At 40.6% G+C, this 19,123-nt stretch overlaps 3 protein-coding genes across 3 annotated transcripts; 1 reads left to right on the forward strand and 2 right to left on the reverse strand.

Moving 5' to 3' along the window:
* Positions 1 to 860: 860 nt before the first annotated feature.
* On the forward strand, positions 861 to 3,561 carry LOC148160133 (kelch repeat and BTB domain-containing protein 13-like). Its single transcript, XM_088004078.1, has one exon. It carries the CDS (start codon positions 923 to 925, stop codon positions 2,390 to 2,392), a length of 1,470 nt encoding a protein of 489 aa, XP_087860204.1. The 5' UTR covers positions 861 to 922; the 3' UTR covers positions 2,393 to 3,561.
* Positions 3,562 to 4,228: 667 nt separating this feature from the next.
* LOC106930658 (uncharacterized) lies at positions 4,229 to 9,718 on the reverse strand. The gene is made up of 5 exons (XM_015008338.2): positions 9,611 to 9,718; positions 8,689 to 9,276; positions 5,731 to 5,937; positions 5,008 to 5,109; positions 4,229 to 4,929 (listed from the first exon to the last, which is right to left on the reverse strand). Exons 1-5 carry the CDS (start codon positions 9,716 to 9,718, stop codon positions 4,795 to 4,797), a joined length of 1,140 nt encoding a protein of 379 aa, XP_014863824.2. The 3' UTR covers positions 4,229 to 4,794.
* A 2,228-nt stretch (positions 9,719 to 11,946) lies between these two features.
* LOC148160134 (programmed cell death protein 7-like) lies at positions 11,947 to 19,078 on the reverse strand. Its single transcript, XM_088004077.1, has 5 exons — positions 17,711 to 19,078; positions 17,487 to 17,625; positions 14,028 to 14,258; positions 13,849 to 13,936; positions 11,947 to 13,289 (listed from the first exon to the last, which is right to left on the reverse strand). Exons 1-5 carry the CDS (start codon positions 18,656 to 18,658, stop codon positions 13,151 to 13,153), a joined length of 1,545 nt encoding a protein of 514 aa, XP_087860203.1. The 5' UTR covers positions 18,659 to 19,078; the 3' UTR covers positions 11,947 to 13,150.
* Positions 19,079 to 19,123: the final 45 nt, after the last annotated feature.

Consider the following 19,123-nt stretch of genomic DNA (forward strand, 5'->3'; position numbering starts at 1 on the left):
AGCACCTTTAATTACACCAATAGCTTGACAAGCTTGATCAAACATGTAAAAACAACACAATTTTCATTTGTAAAGTCTATAAATGCTATGAGGAGCATGCAAAATAAATAATTAAGAAACTAGAACTGACAAAAAAATTAACTGTAACAAACTTATTTGAAATGGTTTTAAAAGTGCAGTTAGGAATTCTAAATATTAAGTAAAAATAAATAAAGCAAGACGCCACTAGAAAACAAAGCATAGAATTAGACTCAATAGATTCGCCCTTGTGGATCAGGCACATTGTCACCAATACCTGATCTAGAAATTTTTTCAACATCGGGATTAATACAGATATTAATATTATATCAGTGCATCTTCAATTATCACCCAGACAGGTTGATTTGGTGAGAGTTTATAATCGGAGTAACATAACATAACCAGCAGATCAGATGATCAAAGTCATAATGTAAAACCTTATAATAAAATGTTCCACCACATCTCTCTGTATCTCAGTAGAAGATGAGCCATAGACCTGACAGCACAGTTGTCCTGTGAACAGATTGGGTGTTGAAGTGGTGGCATGTGTGGCACTTCCCCCAGATGAGTCAACCATTGTCATCAAGCCATCGACTTGGCTTGATGCTCAAGGTCGGATCTTCAGCTGTTCCACAAACAAAAAGGGAATCATTGTTGATTTCCAGTCACCATTCCATCATCCAGCTCACCTCTCCACTCAGGTTACATTTGGTCTTCGACTGTGTCACACCTCTGCATCTGCTGCTGCTATGTATAGAGTGTGCTCTCAGAGTTGCACCAACAGATACAGAGAGGAGAATACTGTCTTTGGCAGTTCAACAAGTGGTGCATGTAGTTGGATTTCAAAACAGATTGAACTGCTTTTAATGAATGAGCGTTTGGTAGGGAGCTGCAGCAGAAACTGATGGCGGCCAGCAGCTGCCAGGAGTCCGGACACAGTGAGGCAGCAGACATGTTGAAGGTCAACGTCAACGGCAATATTTTCAGCGTGGACAGAACCGTCATGGCAGACAACTGTGAGTACTTCAGAGCGTTGTTCCAGTCTGGAATGAGAGAATGCCAGCAGGAGGAGGTACACCTGCGAAGCGTTGGCGTTCAGGGATTCCTGGTACTGTTGCGGGTGCTGCGGGGGGAGCGGCCCATGCTCAACGGTGACCAGATTGTTGAATCTATTGAATGCACGGCTTTTCTCCAGGTACCAGCTCTCACCAAACACATGATGAACATCATCAGCTCTGAAAACTGTTTGCTTATGTATCACACAGCTGCTGTCTACGGGGTATGGGAGCTGTCCCACCACTCGGCCTTATTCATCAGGGACATGTATGCTGATCTGAAGGAGGACGTGCACGCCTTACCCAGGCAGATGGCGGAGTACGTGGAATCTGTTTCCCCAAGCAGCTACATGGCCGTGTGCAGCCACTCTCCATCCTCAGAGCTGCTGCACAATGTCCAGAGAACGCTTTGCTATCTGGATGAGGAACACAGGAAGTGGAGAACCCTCACTCAGCTGCCACTGAGCACCAGCACCACCATGGCAGGGGTGGCTGTCCTTAACAACAAACTGTATATCATTGGAGGAGTACATGATATCAGTAAGAGAGTTGTGGAGGCCGGGTTCTGCTACAACCCTACAGATGACACTTGGTCCACAATCTGTGGTCCCCAGCAGCTGCGCTACAGCTTCACACTGATTGGTCTTGAGGGATGTCTATATGCCTTAGGAGGGAAGTTCAACATGAAGGATCTGTCATCGGTGGAGAGACTTCAGACGTCTGAGGGGAGCTGGGGCTTCGTCTCAGCCCTGCCCTGCCAGGTAGCGTCTGTGGTGTCAGCTGTAGCCATGAACAGGATCTTCATCTGTCTCTGGAGAGGGAAGGGGGCCACAGATGTCCACGAGTACGTCCCAGAGGATGACCGCTGGCTTTTGGTCACAACACTCATCCGTCAGCAGAGCTATGGACTTTACATGGTGGGCCACAGGGATAATCTGTACATGATGCGGAACGGACCGGGTGAGGACTTCTTGCTGTGTGTGATGGACTGCTACAACCTGACCTCAGGTCAGTGGACAGCCATGTCCGGTCACTATAGCAACAGCAAAGGCTCTCTGTTCACCGCTGTGGTCAGAGGCGATTCAGTGTTCACCCTTAGTAGACATGTTACCACTGAGTACAGGGTGGAGAAGACCCAGTGGAGGAGAAAGCGTGAGATGGAAGGTTTCGGTCGGGTTGGATCCATCTATACGTTCCAGATGAGGCTTCCTAAGCACATCGTCTCTCTCAGGGATAGATGTTTGGATCAAACTTCAGAAGAAAGCTTTAGAGACAAACAGATTGTTACCCTTCCTTTACAGTGCTCCTATAACTTCTGAAGGGAAATTCTGAAGTTGGCTTTTGTGGATCACTAATAAGCAGTCAGCATCTTCCCCATAGAAGTGAAAAACTTGTTGGAGCAGGATTGTTCCAGAGTAGTATGATCTGAAACATGAATCGCAAAATGGAATTTTTTCATCAAGTGCAGCCAAAGAAACTTTCTGATAGAAAAACAGTTCAATAATATTTTAAGCTGGTTGATAGTTTAAGTTTTCACATCACATTTTTGAATAAGGTGCTTAGTCATGTTAGTTACACTGAACATGTTTTGAAGAATGTTTCATGTCGAACATTTTAGCTTTGTGAAAAACCATTTCTGATCTATGTAAAGTTCATCATTCCACAGAGAGGAAAGTTATTCATGAGTGGAAAACAACCCAGATTTCAGTCTCCCCAGGAGTGTACATCCCAGTAAATTCCACCATCCGTCAATACTCAGAGAAAAACAAACAAGAAGTCTGTTTCAGACTGCAGGTATTAGATAATATATTAGATAATATTAATGTTCATAGATGAACAATGAGAAAAAGACTGAACCAATATGGCAGATGATCATGGATTTCTGTGTGTTGGGTACTTTCTCCTTTCACCACTTAAAATGTGTTGTGTTGAGTTCAGTTTTATGTCATGTTATAATGTTATTCCCTCATCAAAAACATACTTGGAGTTTTGATTTGATTCCTTCATGCATGTTTGAGAAATCCTTGAATTTTCCATGGCAACCATTATGGATGCCTAAATGCCAGACTCCCAGAGAAGCACTCGCTTTTCTGTCTGTTAAACTATAGCAGCTACAGTAGCAACATTTTATTTCTTTATGTATTTATTTTGTATAAATACATGATTTAGTATACAAACACGAAAAAAAGCAAAAAGAAAGAAGTCATTAAATTCAATCAGAAGATGCAGTTTTTATATTGAAACATGTTTTTGTTATGATTCTAAATTACATTTGAAGCAATTTGGGAACTCTGTGAGCACACCATCCAGCACAGATAGTCTTGATAAAAAGAAAGTACACCCTGCTTCAATGTTGGTATTTTCCATATCAGAGCATATGACAGATATCTGGTATTTATCAGGTTTGAAAATGATTCAGATCTAAATGTGGAACAGGTTCTGCACTGTTATTTATTACACAAAGAAGAAGTAAAACTGGAAAAGTTGACCCTGGGTGCTTTCTTGGTGCTGTGTGGTCTCCCACTGTGCTTCTGGGAGTTTGCTGTTCAGGAGCAAACAGGTGTGTGTTCCAGCAATGCCAAGTAGGAAAGACATCAGCAATGGTTCAGTACTCAAAGAAATGACAAAACACTCTTAGCCTACATCCTGCAGACACCTTTGAGAGCAATTGATCAGAGCAAACCAAAGAGAAAAAGACTGAACAAATATTTAAGCAGCTTTCTCTTTGCACCCCCTCATTGCTGTGGTGATAATAATTCATCTATAATAATCATTTAAAGGCTGGTATAAACTAGATCATTCATATGTTCTGACTCTGGAGCTGGAGCTGATTGAGTTTGTATTTTCTGTTTACTGTGACTGTAGATATGGAAAGACATTAATGACCAGGGCCGGATATAAAAGGATGTGGGCCCTGGGGTGCAGCCAGCTTTGGTGTCCTATCCTCTAAGTAAGAAATATCTTGCTAATGCAAATTACAGTAAATAATATAATCCTACATACATCAGCAGGTATGAACTGATGCTTGCTCGGTTAAATACATCCTCCAGACAATAGCTCCTTGGTCATTGTTTATAGTCTAAAAATCCTAAAATAATACAACTCACATGACTTTTATATAAAGTGAAATGTTGCAAAAGACCCATTCATTAAATAAAAAAAGAAAAACATGAAAAAGACAGGAAACTCTTTAGGGACCACCCAAAAATGGGGCCCTGGGCTACTGCCCGTGTAAGCTGTCTCTAAAACGTGGCCCCATCAGGTGGGCTTCTCTTTGTAGTGGGTTTCATTAATGAGCTACATTTTGTAGTGTAGTCTGAAGCATAAACCAGAGCATTTAAAAGTGGATGCAGCTGCAGATCCACTTTGATTGAACATTCCAGACCCCTCACTCTGCAGTAGGTCAGACCAATGAACATCAATGTCTTGTCAAACTCAGGCAGAGGAGCTAAATGGAGAAAAATAAAATGACATCTGGACCTTATTTAGTTTTAGATACAACACAATAATTCATGGTTTAGTTTCTATCCTTCCAAAAATAACTTCTACGAAAATAGAACTGTTCTAAAACTCACTATGACATATGCTGAGAGTTTAACTGGAGTGCTTTAGTACAAAAAAATAATATGAAAATCATGAATATAGCATTACTGAACACAACCAAAACCTACTGCCTAAAACCCACTCTCCAGTTTGAACCGAAATGCATGTGGCCGTGCCGTCACGCCACATGCATCATCAGCTCCTCAAGCGCCCGCTCTCTGTGATTCTCATGGACAAGCAGCACTTCTTTGATGGTGTGTGGCTGGAAGCCCATCTCATTGAATTGAGTCAGGAGGTGGAGGAACTCCTCCGCCTAAACAGGAAGAAGTTGAAATGAGTCGAGTCTTGAAATGAGTCAAATCTCCAGAATTCATACACTGCTGCTTACCACCTTTGTTTCACAGTTCTGAAACATCTCCAGGGCTTCTTCCACCTGAGCCATGTCATAGCCCAGCTGACACAGGTGCTCACATGCAACCAGGTAATTCAGGATCTGCAGACAGAAACACATTCAAACATATTAACATGATTGGTGTGCTTTTTTATTTTTTAATATATTTCATAATGTAATGAAATAATAAACATGTTTCAATTAAATTTCATTTATGAAACAGTTTTATGGTATGAGTTTCCATGTCTCCCATAAGTTCCTGTCCTGTTGTCCCAGTATGTCCCAGTATGTTCTGCAGTTTGGCTTTCTCTCCTCTCAGAGCAAAGGGCTTTTCGTGTCATGGGAAAACACATAATGCACCACAAGCTGTGGAAGTCTTGGCTCTATTTTTAAACTGGCTTAAAGTGGCTTAGCATACAGTATTTCTGTTTCACCTCCCACAACCCCATACCCACTACTGCTTTGTGCTCTTCTGTTTTCTATTTCCAGATTTGAAAGGACTTACAGGAATCCTGGACATTTACTGATCAAGACCACTTTAAAGATTACAAGATGTCTGGCTGATTTGGTTCTAAATATAGAGTCAGGACTTTTAGAAGGTACTGTATGAACAGACATCATGAGTTGGTAATGTGTCCGATACAGGATGATAGCATCTCTGTTTCAGCCTCAGTGGTTGATTCCTTACCTGGTAACAACATTTCTGGTGAATGCAACACTAACCTGATCTGGGGTCTGTTGTCCTGCCCTCTGCAGGGCAATGATGGCAGTGCGGAGGGGGTATCCCCGGGCAGTGATGACCCTGAGCAGCTCCCTCTCCTCTGGGCTCAGAGCTGACAAGAGCTCCACAGACGAGTCCAGAGCAGAGCTCAGGCTCCCGCACAGCGAGGCTCTGTGGTGAGCTCTGCAGCAGTTTGGTCTGAGACGCATCTGGAAGACACAGCAGACAACAGTCAGTTATTAAAACATGGCTTTGACAGCTCATATTCTCTAGAATGCTGAGTGCAGGGCAGAGTGTCACACAGCGGTGGAAGGAGACAAGTCACACACTGTAATCCTGATCAAGGTGCTAACCTGTCTGCTCTCAGGCTTTACCAAGTCTATTTATACACTATGAAAGTATATTAAAGTTGCTAAGAAAAATAAAAATAGATGCTGAGAACTGATTTAATCTTTAAATTACTAAATATTAAGTGATCATATCCAAGCAGAATTTTTCCAGCATTTGAAACTGTGAAGAAAACAGAATTCTTTGGGATTGAATTTAAATTGCAGCTCTAAAACATTCAAAGGGTCATCTAATGAAGATATTCATAGTAACTCTGATAATGGAGCAGATTTATGCTAACTTGTAAAGGCCCATGGACCTGTAACAATGAGTCTCAGCTGCTCATTTGACAGAAACACGTGAAACCGTTATCATTTTGCAAATCTGTTGTGTAGAGGAAAAAAACCTCACTGACAGAGATTTTCTCTACGTTGAACTTGTTAAGAGAGGAAAAATTCTTGAACTTTAAAAACCTTTTGACTCGTTAAATCCTCTCTTATGCCCGGGTTCAGAAAAATGCTGTGCGCAAAGACTGAGATCACGCAGAGATAACAGCGTCACAATAATCAGCATTTATTCAAGACAGATGCATACTATGACCAGACAAACACATCACAAAACATTAGAAACCTCAGAGCACAAACAACACATGAATTTACCGGAGAGAGAAAAAGACAAAAGATGAAACGACAAACAAAAAGCAAAGACGTCTTTGGAGAAGTTGCAAGCGCAAAATCTGATTTGTTACTTCTGTGTAGAAAGTTTTATAGTAAAGGCGTATTCTTATCTTTAATTTATTCAAATAAGGCTTATCTTTGCTCATCCAACCAGGAGCTATCTCTGACCCTCTCTCAAGCCAGAAACCCCTGCCGTGTTTATGGCCTTTCACAGATGAATGTGAAAAGCTAGAACTTCCACTGTATTGTTTTCCCACAGACAAAAGGCAGTTCAAACGATCCTAGCAAACCATCTGCTGTAACTACAGGTAAAATAAAGGTCAATAGGCCAGAATAAGTTACTGATTTAAAACCACAATTTAGGCCATTTGAATCAAGATATGTTAAGTTTTAAAACTAGCTTATTTTAAATTTAATTTCTCAACAAACTGTTCTATTTGTTCTCAAAGAACTGAATATATATTTAAAACATAACCTGAATGAGTTTGTTGATGTCAGGTCTCAGAGATCAGAAGCTAATAGCTTTAATTGTGTTCATACAACAAGCTGTGGAATTATGAGTTAATTTACTTCTACCAGAATAAATGAAACAGGGTTTAAAGTCATGATTTCACCTGTCAGTACTTTTCATTTGGGTTTCTGTGTTATGGTGGAAACAGCACTCCCTGTTGGTGGTTGGTTGTAACAAGGGCAGAGGGCACAGGGGTCACGTTGCCATTCTGAGAGAGACAGGCAAGAAGTGGGTTCACTGATGGTAAAGCATTGTAACTGTCCTTCCTCTTTTATTATTCCTGGCATGGGCGGTTCTACACAGGAGCCACAGGGGCCAGGTCCCTGTAGGACTGGTCATGTACAGAAAGGAGTGGACCGTTTTTGCCTTCATAACTTTACTTTAATGATGAATTGCACTTTTAACCTCAGCTGTATTGAGACAGGATCACAGTTTTCATGTGATGTATCAGGGCTCTGCAACCTGAAGCTGCAGACATGCAAGTGGTTCACTTGATATATTAAACTATGAATTATTGCCTGTTCTTTTTTTGTTTGTTTCATTCTTTTGTTCTGTGCTCTCATGAAAAAGCACTGGCCCTCTTACCCTGGCCTACCTAGTAAATTTGGTCATTGGGTCACTGTTAGATGTAATGATGTCAGTCAGGATCCTAATGAATTGCATGTTGTAAATTTGTGGGTTTAGTAACAGTCCAATGGATTAATACAGACTTTAAAGAAATCCACTGGTTTGTTGCTAACGTAAAAAAAACTGTTGTTCATAAGATGCTGTACCCACTGCAGTGAATCCATGATTTTGGACCAGTGCATATTTTGCTCCATACAGATTAAACAATTATCAATAACTCCTGGACATTATTAAACACAAAACAGAGAGAAGCAATATGAAGATATAAGAACCGAACAGGTTTACATTTGAACTGGACCAAGTTAGACTATGGCCAAATTCAGCACAGTTACATAAACACATAAACTAAATTAAACAGTGTGACACTACTGGCCGAAAGGCATCTGACACAATGTAAATATCTAAGTATCTAGTATCTAGTGGCGCAATGTCTGGTTTTAAGTTTATTTGAAGTCTTTGCAAAGCATATTATGAGACTTTTAGCTTTCCCTATATCCATTAATCTCTCTACTGCACTTTATAGCTTTATAGTACGTTTATGTTCTCATATTGTGCAAAAACCCAATAAAAATCCTCATTTGAAAGAGAGTGGTAATGAGCTCTGAGACTCACTTCTAGCTGAATTAGTCGTAATGATGGACAATGTTTAAGGGCAAAGCAAATTATACTGTAAAGAATACAACTCAGTGCATGTATATTTATGTCCTACTCCACACACATAATAACGATTGTCTCGGATGAAAGAAAAAGACAGATAGAAGTACTTTTTTCCACAAATTATCAAGTTGTTGAGATGCAATATGAAGAATATATCTTACCATATCTGCTGTTTTATGGTTGCCAGTTGATTTCTCGGTGGTATAGGTCCTGGTGTTGGGCGCTTTGTATGAGAATGAGCTCAGAGGCTGACTGTCCATGTCTTGTTTTTTGGACATGTCTGTCCCAGAGACAGAACACTGCCGCAGGTTCTTCCTACGCTTGTGGGGGAGGCTGCTCAGGCAGGATGGAGGATTCAGCAGGTCTGGGATGAAGGCTCTCTGTGCTTTTCTTTGACCGCTCTGACATGAAGCAGCTGGGTGCTCTTCCTTCAAACAAGCTTTAGCTGTCAGGTTTTCCTTGGCTTCCTGCACAGTATTTCCTCCTTCATCTTCCGAGTCCGAGATGGTGAAGGTGGTGCGAAGTACAGCAGGATTGAGGCTGTGGGAGCGTTGTCGAGGATTTGGTTCCCAAAAGTCAGAGCTGTGGCGGCTGGCTAGACGACTCTGCTGTGGGCTGCTGAACATCATCCAGTACGGAGGACAAGATGGTAAAAGTTCAGATGGAGGGGTGAATGGCTGAGGCCGCTGATGGTGGGTGGGACCATTCTGTAAGCCAGTTAACACCCAGTTCTCCAGGCTGAACTCATACTGTAATATCAAGAAACAATATGCATCCTTTTACTACCTGTTTTACTGGAGCAAAGAACTTTTAAAATTAACTGACTTTTTGTTAACCCCATTAAGGGAAATTATGTGGCTTCTGTCTTTATTTTCATTGTTTAGCAAAATTGTATCCATTCTTAATGTAAAATGTACTGAAATTTGGTTCACATTCTGATGACATGGGCCATGTCATGTAAGCTAAATTTACCTCAGAGGCTAAATAAAATTTTGTTCTCTAGCATGCTAAGAGCTGCATGAAACATTGAACACACAAACAAATGAAACACATAAAGACACAGAGTAAGGAAAGCATCCGTACTGCTGTTTCCCGTAATATGCTGAGGTAATCAGGCACTGTCACTTTGACATCATCTTTGACTTCTTGTAAGACGACAGCCTGGGGCATCTTCAGTGGAAGACCTTCCATCCTATTCGGTTCACTGAGACACACACACACACACACACACACACACACACACACAGGATGTGTAAAGAGTACACCCATCTTGTAAACACAGTTGACTGGCATTGTTTTAAAACCTATATCTCCAAAACACTTGTCACCATTTCAACAGTTTGTTTGTGTATTATTTATTTAATACATTGCAGAGACTATTTTCCTAATACATATTACATTGACGAGAAATTCTGTTTTTTGGGTTATGGGTAGGACTAAAGTGTGAAATGATATTTGGTTAGGCTTAGGGTTATGCATGTACTGGTAATGATCAGTGTCAGGATTAGGGTTATGCTGTAGAAATGAATGGAAGTCAATGGAAAATTCCTGCAAAGGTAGAGAAACAAACATGTGTGTGTGTGTGTGTGTGTGTGCGTGCGTGTGTGTGCATGCGTGTGTGTGTGTTTGTGTTATGTGAGATTTGCTTGGCCATATCCAGATATTTTGTAAACAGGCAGCTTGTGCTCTGCTTGTGTTGTGAACCTTAAAGCTGGAAGGATTCTGATGAGTCCAATCTGTTCCTGACCAAACAAACGTGTCCTCTCTAACCTTGCTTTACCAAGGAAATAGATGTTTACAGCTTGAGCAAATATTTAAGCCCCTGAAAGAGGTGTTTAGAAGTTATTTTTCAGTTCAGCAGAAATGTTCAGGTTAAAAGATGGCAATACCACTCCCCCCCTCCCCGGGGAAAAGAAAAATACAGTGTAGCTGTTTCCTTCCCAGGAACCCTGACTGACTTCACACTCATACATTAATTTATTGGTTCGGTGAAGAGTGTTACACAATGAATAAAAGCCACGTGCTCTCCTGTTAGATACTATGCAAGTTTGTGGCAATGCATCGGTGAATAGAGGGAAACCATATAAACATTTTGCACGTAAGTATTTATGTGCAGTGATGTCAGAGCAGAGTGGACAGAAGGAGCTTCTGCTCCTTCTGTCCACTGAAAGTTAATCAGACATGTGCTGCAGTGAGAATAAAACCCAGAGCAGATGGTGCAGGACTTCAAGCAGCAGAGGAAACATGTTTCTTGAGCTTATTGTGTGACCTGATGCTAATAAAGAAGCTCATGTAAAGCTAAACCAGAACAAAGGTCTGTACAAAACATTCTACATGATACTAACCACTTTTACACAGCACTACACTGTAACACCAGACATAATGTTATCTTGATGCCTTTTTTGAAATAGGTTTTAATGAAATTTTAGTTCTTCCAGCAAGCATTACGCAAAGCTAGATAAATCCTCACCACTATTTTTCACGACAAAGTGCTTTTCTATGGAACCTTTTAAGAAGAGCTAGGAAACAAATAGAGCAACATCTCGTGATAACAAGAAATGCTCTTGTTTTAATGAGACTTAAATCTTTGTGCCTTTTTATGAAGTAGTAATCTTTTAGAGGAATATATTTTCATATGTCATTATAAAAATATAACTGTCATCCTAACATGTCTGACTGGCACTGATACACTTCTGTACTTTTCTACAGTAATTCTACTGATGGTTCTTTGAGACTTCCAGGAGACATCAGGCTTTGATGAAAGAATGTTTCACTTCACCTCAGCATTGAACTTAACAGGAAAATCCCAACAATATTTTCCAGATTCAGCAGTCATTTGATGGAAGAACTTATTTCTCAATCTCTGCACTGTCAACCAATAACACAGTCAGCAAAAGTATTCCAAGACTTTGAGACTCAGGAGTTTTGTAATATTACTTTCTAAGTTCTTGTGAGCTTTTATTCTGAAGCAAAGAAAATAGACGTAAAAGACGATTATACACAGAAATTTTATAGTAACAATAATCCTGAAAATAATCAGTTACACATGATCCAAAACTAGCATGAAGAGGGAACCTACCTGTGATTTATCTGTGCCTCAGTGAAACACTGTGAAGCTGGAGTGAAGCCTCCCTCTGAAGGTTCTGTCAGAAGCAGCTGAAACTCTAATCCATTAACCTCAGTTAACCCTATTAGCTGACACAGAGTGCGTATCAAACAGCGTCCCACATTTGATAACATTTTGCCACACTGCTAATGTTTTGGCACTCTCAGAGCTCGCGCTATAAGGCTTAGTTCATTGTATTAATTAGAATTTAGGTGATTAGGTGACAAGAATCAAGTTTCTGTAATTTCCTGACTTTACGCTGCATGGTAAACTCTATAAAACCTTCTATAAAAGATTTGAAAACACACTCAGCTTAGAGCACCACATTTATTTCCTTTCAAGTTTACATTTTTGTTGTTAACAGTCACTTCAAATAGATGAAACTCATCTATCGCCTGGCAGAAGTGTATCACTGCCAGGCAGTAGAACGTACTGAGTTCCAATACACTTTTATAATAAAATGCCCCCTTCTGGCAGAAAGTGGTACCTGCTTTAGTCCAACGACGTGCACAGAAGAGGATGTTGGTCTTCATGGTAACTTTATGCTTTGCTGTTCCGTTTTTCTCTTATGTGAATTACTGAATTGGTGGGTTTGTAGGTTTCTTGGCACTGATGAATCTATTAAGTCACAAATTTTAACAAGGGTTGAGATCTTGGCCCTTTCATTCACCTGATATTATGCAGTTTAATCCATCCAAAACCTATCTGGGTGGTCATTATCCTATTGAAACACCCAACTGTGTCCAAATATAAACCGCCAAGTTGATTCAAGATGACGCTGAGGAAGTTTTGGATAGTGACAAACTAGCTACACTCTATAATAACTGCCATCAATGGGATCCTATAACCTTCAGAACCATATTAAAAGATTTCAGCCATAATTCTGAAATTATTAAAACCTAAAACTTTTACATAATCATGTTACCTCTATCAGAAAAAGACATTAATTTCTGAAACCTAATTAAAGGTATACAACAGGACATGTAAACCTCTGAGGAGAATGGCTTGTTCCCAGTCAGGTCTGCAGGCCAGGTTCAAAACCAGCAAAACCAGACACCGTTCATCTCTCTTTCTAATCCAGCCACTTTGAGCACCAGGGTTCAATTGTTTTATTTTTAATTTGCAAAAACTTAAAATTTAGAGTTTACTTCCACTTAGCCATGACTCAAACTGACAAATACATTGTTTTCATTTAGCTATATTTTCAAATGCATAGGCTGGCAAAAAGGAAAATGAACATTGTTGTTTTGAAATATCGCTCCAAAGCCACCAGCCTGTCCCACTCCACAGCTGAGTGAAAATGGAATTGGCAGACATTTTACACTAGATGTCCCCCCTCCACAAAAATATCAAACTACATGTCCAAAATACACATTTTGGTGTATAAAAAAGCCAAACCCATCTCAAGGATGACTGCAACATTAAATTAGAATCCACATAATGAAAATACCATCTTTAAAGAAGACGGGTTCGCTATAAAGTGAGTTCATTGTCTGATCCAGCTGACTGGATGTGAGTCAGAGGCCGTCAGGATCAGCAGCCTGCAGGGCCGAGGCCCAGTTCTGGTCAGACGGAGAGTCAGGCAGTACCCAGCCCTGAGGAACCCCGGATCCATCAGGATGATCTGCTGCCGCCAGGAACACGTCCCAGTCTCTCCTGAAACAACAGCACACCTTATCAGGACCTTCTGTCAACACAGAGCTCACAATTTCTGCTAATGGAAAACAAAAAAAAACAGCTTCGCTAAGACTGGATGGTGTTCAGTCACCTTGGTAGCAAAAAACTCAAACCAACCAGTTAATTCGTTCCACATCTAAAGACCAGAGCAGGCCCAAGGCAAGGCTCATCAAGACTCTGCTTAGGGCCCACACACCACGCACCAAGAAAACCTTTTCTGTATTATCTGTATAGTTGCTATACTTTATAGTCTACTGCCACAATTGGTGAAATATATAACTTGTTTACTGTAGTGTTTATCAGTTGATGTTACTTTTAAATAAATAGTATTACGGTTAAATAACTACGCATTTCAAAATCCTTTTTTTTTTTCAGTTTGCTACTCTTGTAAGGTTAAAACCAATAGCCATAATAACACTGGACATACAGAATGGCTTTAGGAATGACAAAGCATCTGGTGTTGATCAGATGCTTTGTCATCTGGTCAACACCACATTGATAAAGCATCAATGTGGTGTTGATGCTGGTGCAGACCAACCTGATGTGTATGAGCGCCTGCAGGGAGTGCTCTGCCTGGCTGTAGTAGTCAGTGAAGGGCTCCAGGATGCTATCAGCTGGAGGCTCATCTGCAAGACAAACACAGCCATCAGGAGGAGGATGATGAAGATCCAGAGCCAACCTGGAGGAATCTAACAGCCTGGCTGGAAAAGCTGCTACCTCCAAACAACATGGAGTCCACCCTACGCTTCCTCTCCAGCTGCCGCTGCCTCTCCTTCCTGATTTGCCTCTCCTGCTCCCTCCTCCGCTCCTCCTGCTGCTCTCCTTCCAGCATCACCATCAGAGCCTTCTCCTCGGCCGAGTACAGCTCCGTCCTCCTCTTCATCACACCCCTCAGCTGCTCCAGCTGACCGCTGAACGCCTCGTCACACTGCAGCTCTGTGCCGATCCCTTTAAACAACACGGCTTACAGAGTTATGGCTGTGCTTGCAGCTCTGTAGTCAGCTCATTAGAACAGCAGAAGTTATGCTGAGTTAGCCTTTAAGCCACTTGATCCAGAATGTCATCATCAAAGAAGATTTTTGGAAATGTTTTGATTTTTTGCTTCAGAGCCTAAAAGAGTCTGCTGATCTGGAGGAACAAACCATCTCTGCTTTTATTTATTTATTTTTACTTTTTTAAAATTCTGAACAATATAATAAGACATACTTCATAGCATAAAAGGGAAATTTAATATAACTGAACAGAAAAGTAAATAAAGGATGATTCAAATATAAAACAAGCAACTTAGTATAAAGAGTAAAAATCATCACAACTTTCAGTTGTTAAAGTGAATTAATGGTATATGATATTAATGACTGAGACAATTTAGTGCTTCCTTAAACGCCTCCTTCGCTAGAGGACCCAAATTTGGGTCCTCGGCGCTTGCCGCAACAAGATCAGTTGAAAACACATGCTATACATTTATCAATATAGGGATATTGCATATCCACGTATCAGGAAAAAGCTCTTCTAAATGATAGAAACAATATTTTCTACCTCAACAACACCCAGCTTAAACACTAAGCAGCTTGATGAAAAGAAACACAATTAGATGCTAACGAGGGTAACGAGGCATAACAGGTAAATCCGCGTTTCCCCATCGTAACACTGTACACCGGTAAAAAACGCAACAATGAAAGAGTGACGAGGCCCAATGCCCACAAACTATTTATCAGAGTAAAGCCGAAGCTCTGCCGTTTCCAACAATACCAGAGTCACCACGCTACGTGCAAAACTAAAGAAGAAAAAAGAAATAGCTAATTTCACGAAGCTAAAAACATAAATTCAGTCCTACCTTTGCCGTTTCGTGGTCATAATCGTTATTAGAGTAAATATTTCCACTTGGTTCGATAATCCATTTTCCCTGCGTCCATCTCACATTGTTTTCGGCTCTGCCCAGAGCCTCTTCCGTCTCCTAGCTACCATATACAAAATCTAGAGGCGAACTCAGTCAATGTACGCCACACATAGACATAATATAAGGATATATATTATATATATTATGCTTATATTATGTCTATGACGCCACATGCGTTTTCCTCGCTGTAATTAGTGAATGGCTTTAGGTTCCGTATTAATGTCAACGCCCTCGGATTCTATTGGCTCTGACAGTTCAAAAGACATGTCAATCATCAAAATTGGCCAATGGGTTCCCGAGAAACTGCCCAGCGTAATTTTGAATGTTTGAATGGAGAACTGCATGATTTTACGCGCAGTGCATTGTTATTGTAATGTAATTGTGAGATATATTAGTTTTTTCCTGTGATCATATCATTTTGACAAATTAGTTTTCATTGCTATTTGCATTTTCATTGTTATATAATTATATTTGAAATGTTATTATGAGTTAATCTGTTCCATTTTCAGACTATTACAATTTGTCTATTTTTTTCTCTTTTTATGAATGAATGCAATGTGGATTTTTAAAAGGAACCTCCAAAAACAATTAGATGTAATTACTTATCTATGATAAATAATCATTTATTATATGATAAGAATAATTGATTGAAACAGAACCTACAGGAAAAAAACTGAGAGTTCAAATGGCACAAATTGTGCCAAAATGGCTAATTTGGAAGGTCCACCTAGATTTTTATCAAGTAGTACCTCTCTAAAACTCATATGATTAACTTTTTTTTTTCATGAAACTTGGCACAATAAAAGGTCAGACTGTGTACCGTTGTTTACTACATGTTTTGGATTTCATCTGCATTGCTTTGAAAGGAATCTTAATATATTGAACTGTTTTTTAGGCGGAAATAGATTTTTTTTCTTAATTTCTGCTGTGTATCATATTAATTTACTTTCCTCAGTAACAGACAGGGTGCTTTTTAGAGGTGTAACATGTTCACTAGGGTCGTGCCTTTGTTTTGATATCAAAACAATTAAAATAAACTCTGTAGTTCTTGAGATACATTCAATTCATTTTGGGCATGTTATTTTCAGCCATATTTCTCAAAAACAGGCCATGAGTCTGAGAAGTTTTAAATACAATAATATCAATTTAAAAAAAGAACTGTTGGAACTGGGGGTGCATTATAAAACAACATAAAAATGTAGTTAGAATATTAACTTATTATTGCAGTTTGATTCTTGGTCCCTGCTACAAGACCAACTTCTACTAGATCAACAGTTTACAGTGGAAGAAGTAAAGATTCTTATTTAAGATCCAGCTTTGAAAATGTTTCCAAAAAACATTTATGACAAGAAGTGGTATTATGTTAAAGTTTATGGATGGTTTTGAAATGGAGATTATTTTGCAGGAGAGTAACTACGGTAACACCCAAATCAACTTTTGTTATGCTGATAAAATGTCTAAATGTTATTTATGCTTCTATCTTTACAATCATAAATATAGAGCCATAAATATGGTTGTGTGAACTTGAACATTTTCATGTAAATTTGCTTAGTTCTGCATTATTTTGCCTAAAACAGTCTCACTGCAGTTTAACGGTGCAAAAACCTAAAACAAAATTTCCAATATTACAGAACCTGTTCATGAAAGTCCGAGTTTTATCACATATATATTCAACGATATCTTTAAAGATCTGACATGGAAAATGAAAGCAGACTTTTGTACTTTTTTACAACCATCTGAGTTTGATGGAACCAATTGGTTTAGAACCAATCAGATTTAAACCTCCACAGATTTAATTACATCACTCCACCTAATGGCATCTAGTTTCCAAATAAAATTACAGCTGACCTGACTTATTTTTTTGATCATTTGATCAGATAAATATGAGGACTAATCTGGGTAAGTAAGCTGAGACAAAAGTTCTATTTTAGGGAGTAGAAACCATTAAAAACTTAGATAAATTTGGAGCAGAATGTTGAGAACAACTTCACTTTTATCCATTTTGGATATTTCTCTTGTCTTTCATATGAATAATTCCTGATACTTCACTTCTTTTCTAACTGGGACATGAAAAAAGAGTCTGGGGAATGATTGTGAAGGATTGTCCCTCTGCAGATCTCAGATTTTGCCGTCTCTTAAAAACTGGCTCTGTCATCTGCTAGCTGACTTACTACTAGTGAGTTTCCATCACATTTTAACGGTTCAACAACTGAATTATTTCTGAGAAAAATGGCTTAAACTTCTGTCCCAAATAAACAGCAGAACAGCATTAACCCGACCTTTCCTGGACGCTGCCTCCTTCCTGAGCTGGCGTAGCTTCTCCAGAGATCTCATTATGTCCTGCATCCTCTTCACATCGGCCTGCTTCCTCCTCACCTCACACAGGACGGCATCTGCAGACAGCTTCAGCTCCTGCTCCTGAGAACCAAAGGCATTCAGAAAAACCCTCATCTTCATCCTTCTCTACATAAACATCTTCATCCTTCTCTACATAAAGTATTACCTTCTTCTTTTCTTCTACTTTTTGTATCTGTCTCATCCTCCATTTGTCTATGGAGGCCTCTTTCTCAGTGGTGAGTTCTTCTGCCAGCATCTGCTCCACCTGCCGGTCCTTCTTGGCCCTCAGGCCTCGGGCCCTCCTCTCCGCTATGCGGGCCACTTTAACTTTAAGTAGATCTAAATTCTGGGAGTCAGTGAGTTTCTGAACTTTGGCCTGAACTTCTCTCTTTATGTGCAAAGCCATCTGATAGGACTCAGACCAGTCGCTGTCTGAGTGAAGATTGTGCTGGAGAGAGAGACAGAGCTCCTTCAGCCGGGAGAGCAGCCGAGCTGCGCCGTAGAGAGCCTCTTTGAAGACGGGGACAGAGCCGAGGTCTGACCGCTGCTCCTGCGGGTTGTCGGGAGGTCTACTTCGGCTCTGGAGGAACCGGGTTAACCACTGCTGGTCCTGCCACCTCAGCAGCTCCTCCTCATCCTCTGGGTGTGCTGCAGTTTCCCAGCTGCTTTCCCGCTGCAGAGAATGAGGCTGTGGGGGGCCCGATGAGCCCCGGTAGGGGAGGCCTCCATCGCGATAGTCCTCCCGCTGCCTGAGTCCGCAGTCTGCCAGGAAAGGAGCGGCGCCGAGCTGCTGGAACGCAGCCTGAAACGTAGGGACTGCAGGGCTACGGAGCGTGTTTCCAGGGGCGGGAGGCGTCATTCCCGGGAAGTGTCCCGGAGGAGGACAGACAAAATTAGGCGGAGGGACAGATGGGTCGAATCCATAAGGAAGGGGACACTGAGATGTACCGAAACCTGCTCCCCCAGAAGGAGGTGCGGGGAAGTTAGCCGTAGGAGGAATCCATGGTGGAGCGGTGTGGTTCGGCTGCTCGGAGGCGGGCTGTTGTATCCCTCCTTCGAAGACATGATGAAGATGGGGAGCATCTGCCTGTCCGCGCTGATATGAACCATCCATGCTGACTGACCATTACTACCTTCATACAGCCATGATTATCCGCTTCTTCTGTTGCCGATTGGCGGCAGACAAACTAGCTTTTGGTGCATTTACTGCCACCGTCTGGACTGCAGTGTAGCAGAACATTTTCCAAAATCCTTTTTTGTTGGACAGTGAAGCGCTCCAGAGCAATAGAGGGCGGTATAACATCAGCCCTGTCAAACTAACACAAAAAAGGCAAAATGAAGTTTGAAGCATAGACATAATAACTTTTATTATGTCTTGAAGTACTGTTCATTTTTGTTTAACAGACGTAGTTAGATTTCTGATGGCTTTCAAAGATGGCCACATGCAAATACTAGAAAAGTTTGTTGCATTCAGTGACATCAGAATATCTGAGCGTTTAAAATTAAAAAAATGTGAAACGTGTTTTTCGTAAATATGTGGACTTATACGTCTTCCAGTTTCTTCAGGTAGCGCCAGTTA

The sequence above is a fragment of the Poecilia mexicana genome, unplaced genomic scaffold (assembly GCF_051168715.1).
Source record: "Poecilia mexicana isolate PSO_F unplaced genomic scaffold, ASM5116871v1 scaffold_3, whole genome shotgun sequence".
Taxonomy (NCBI): Eukaryota; Metazoa; Chordata; class Actinopteri; order Cyprinodontiformes; family Poeciliidae; genus Poecilia; species Poecilia mexicana.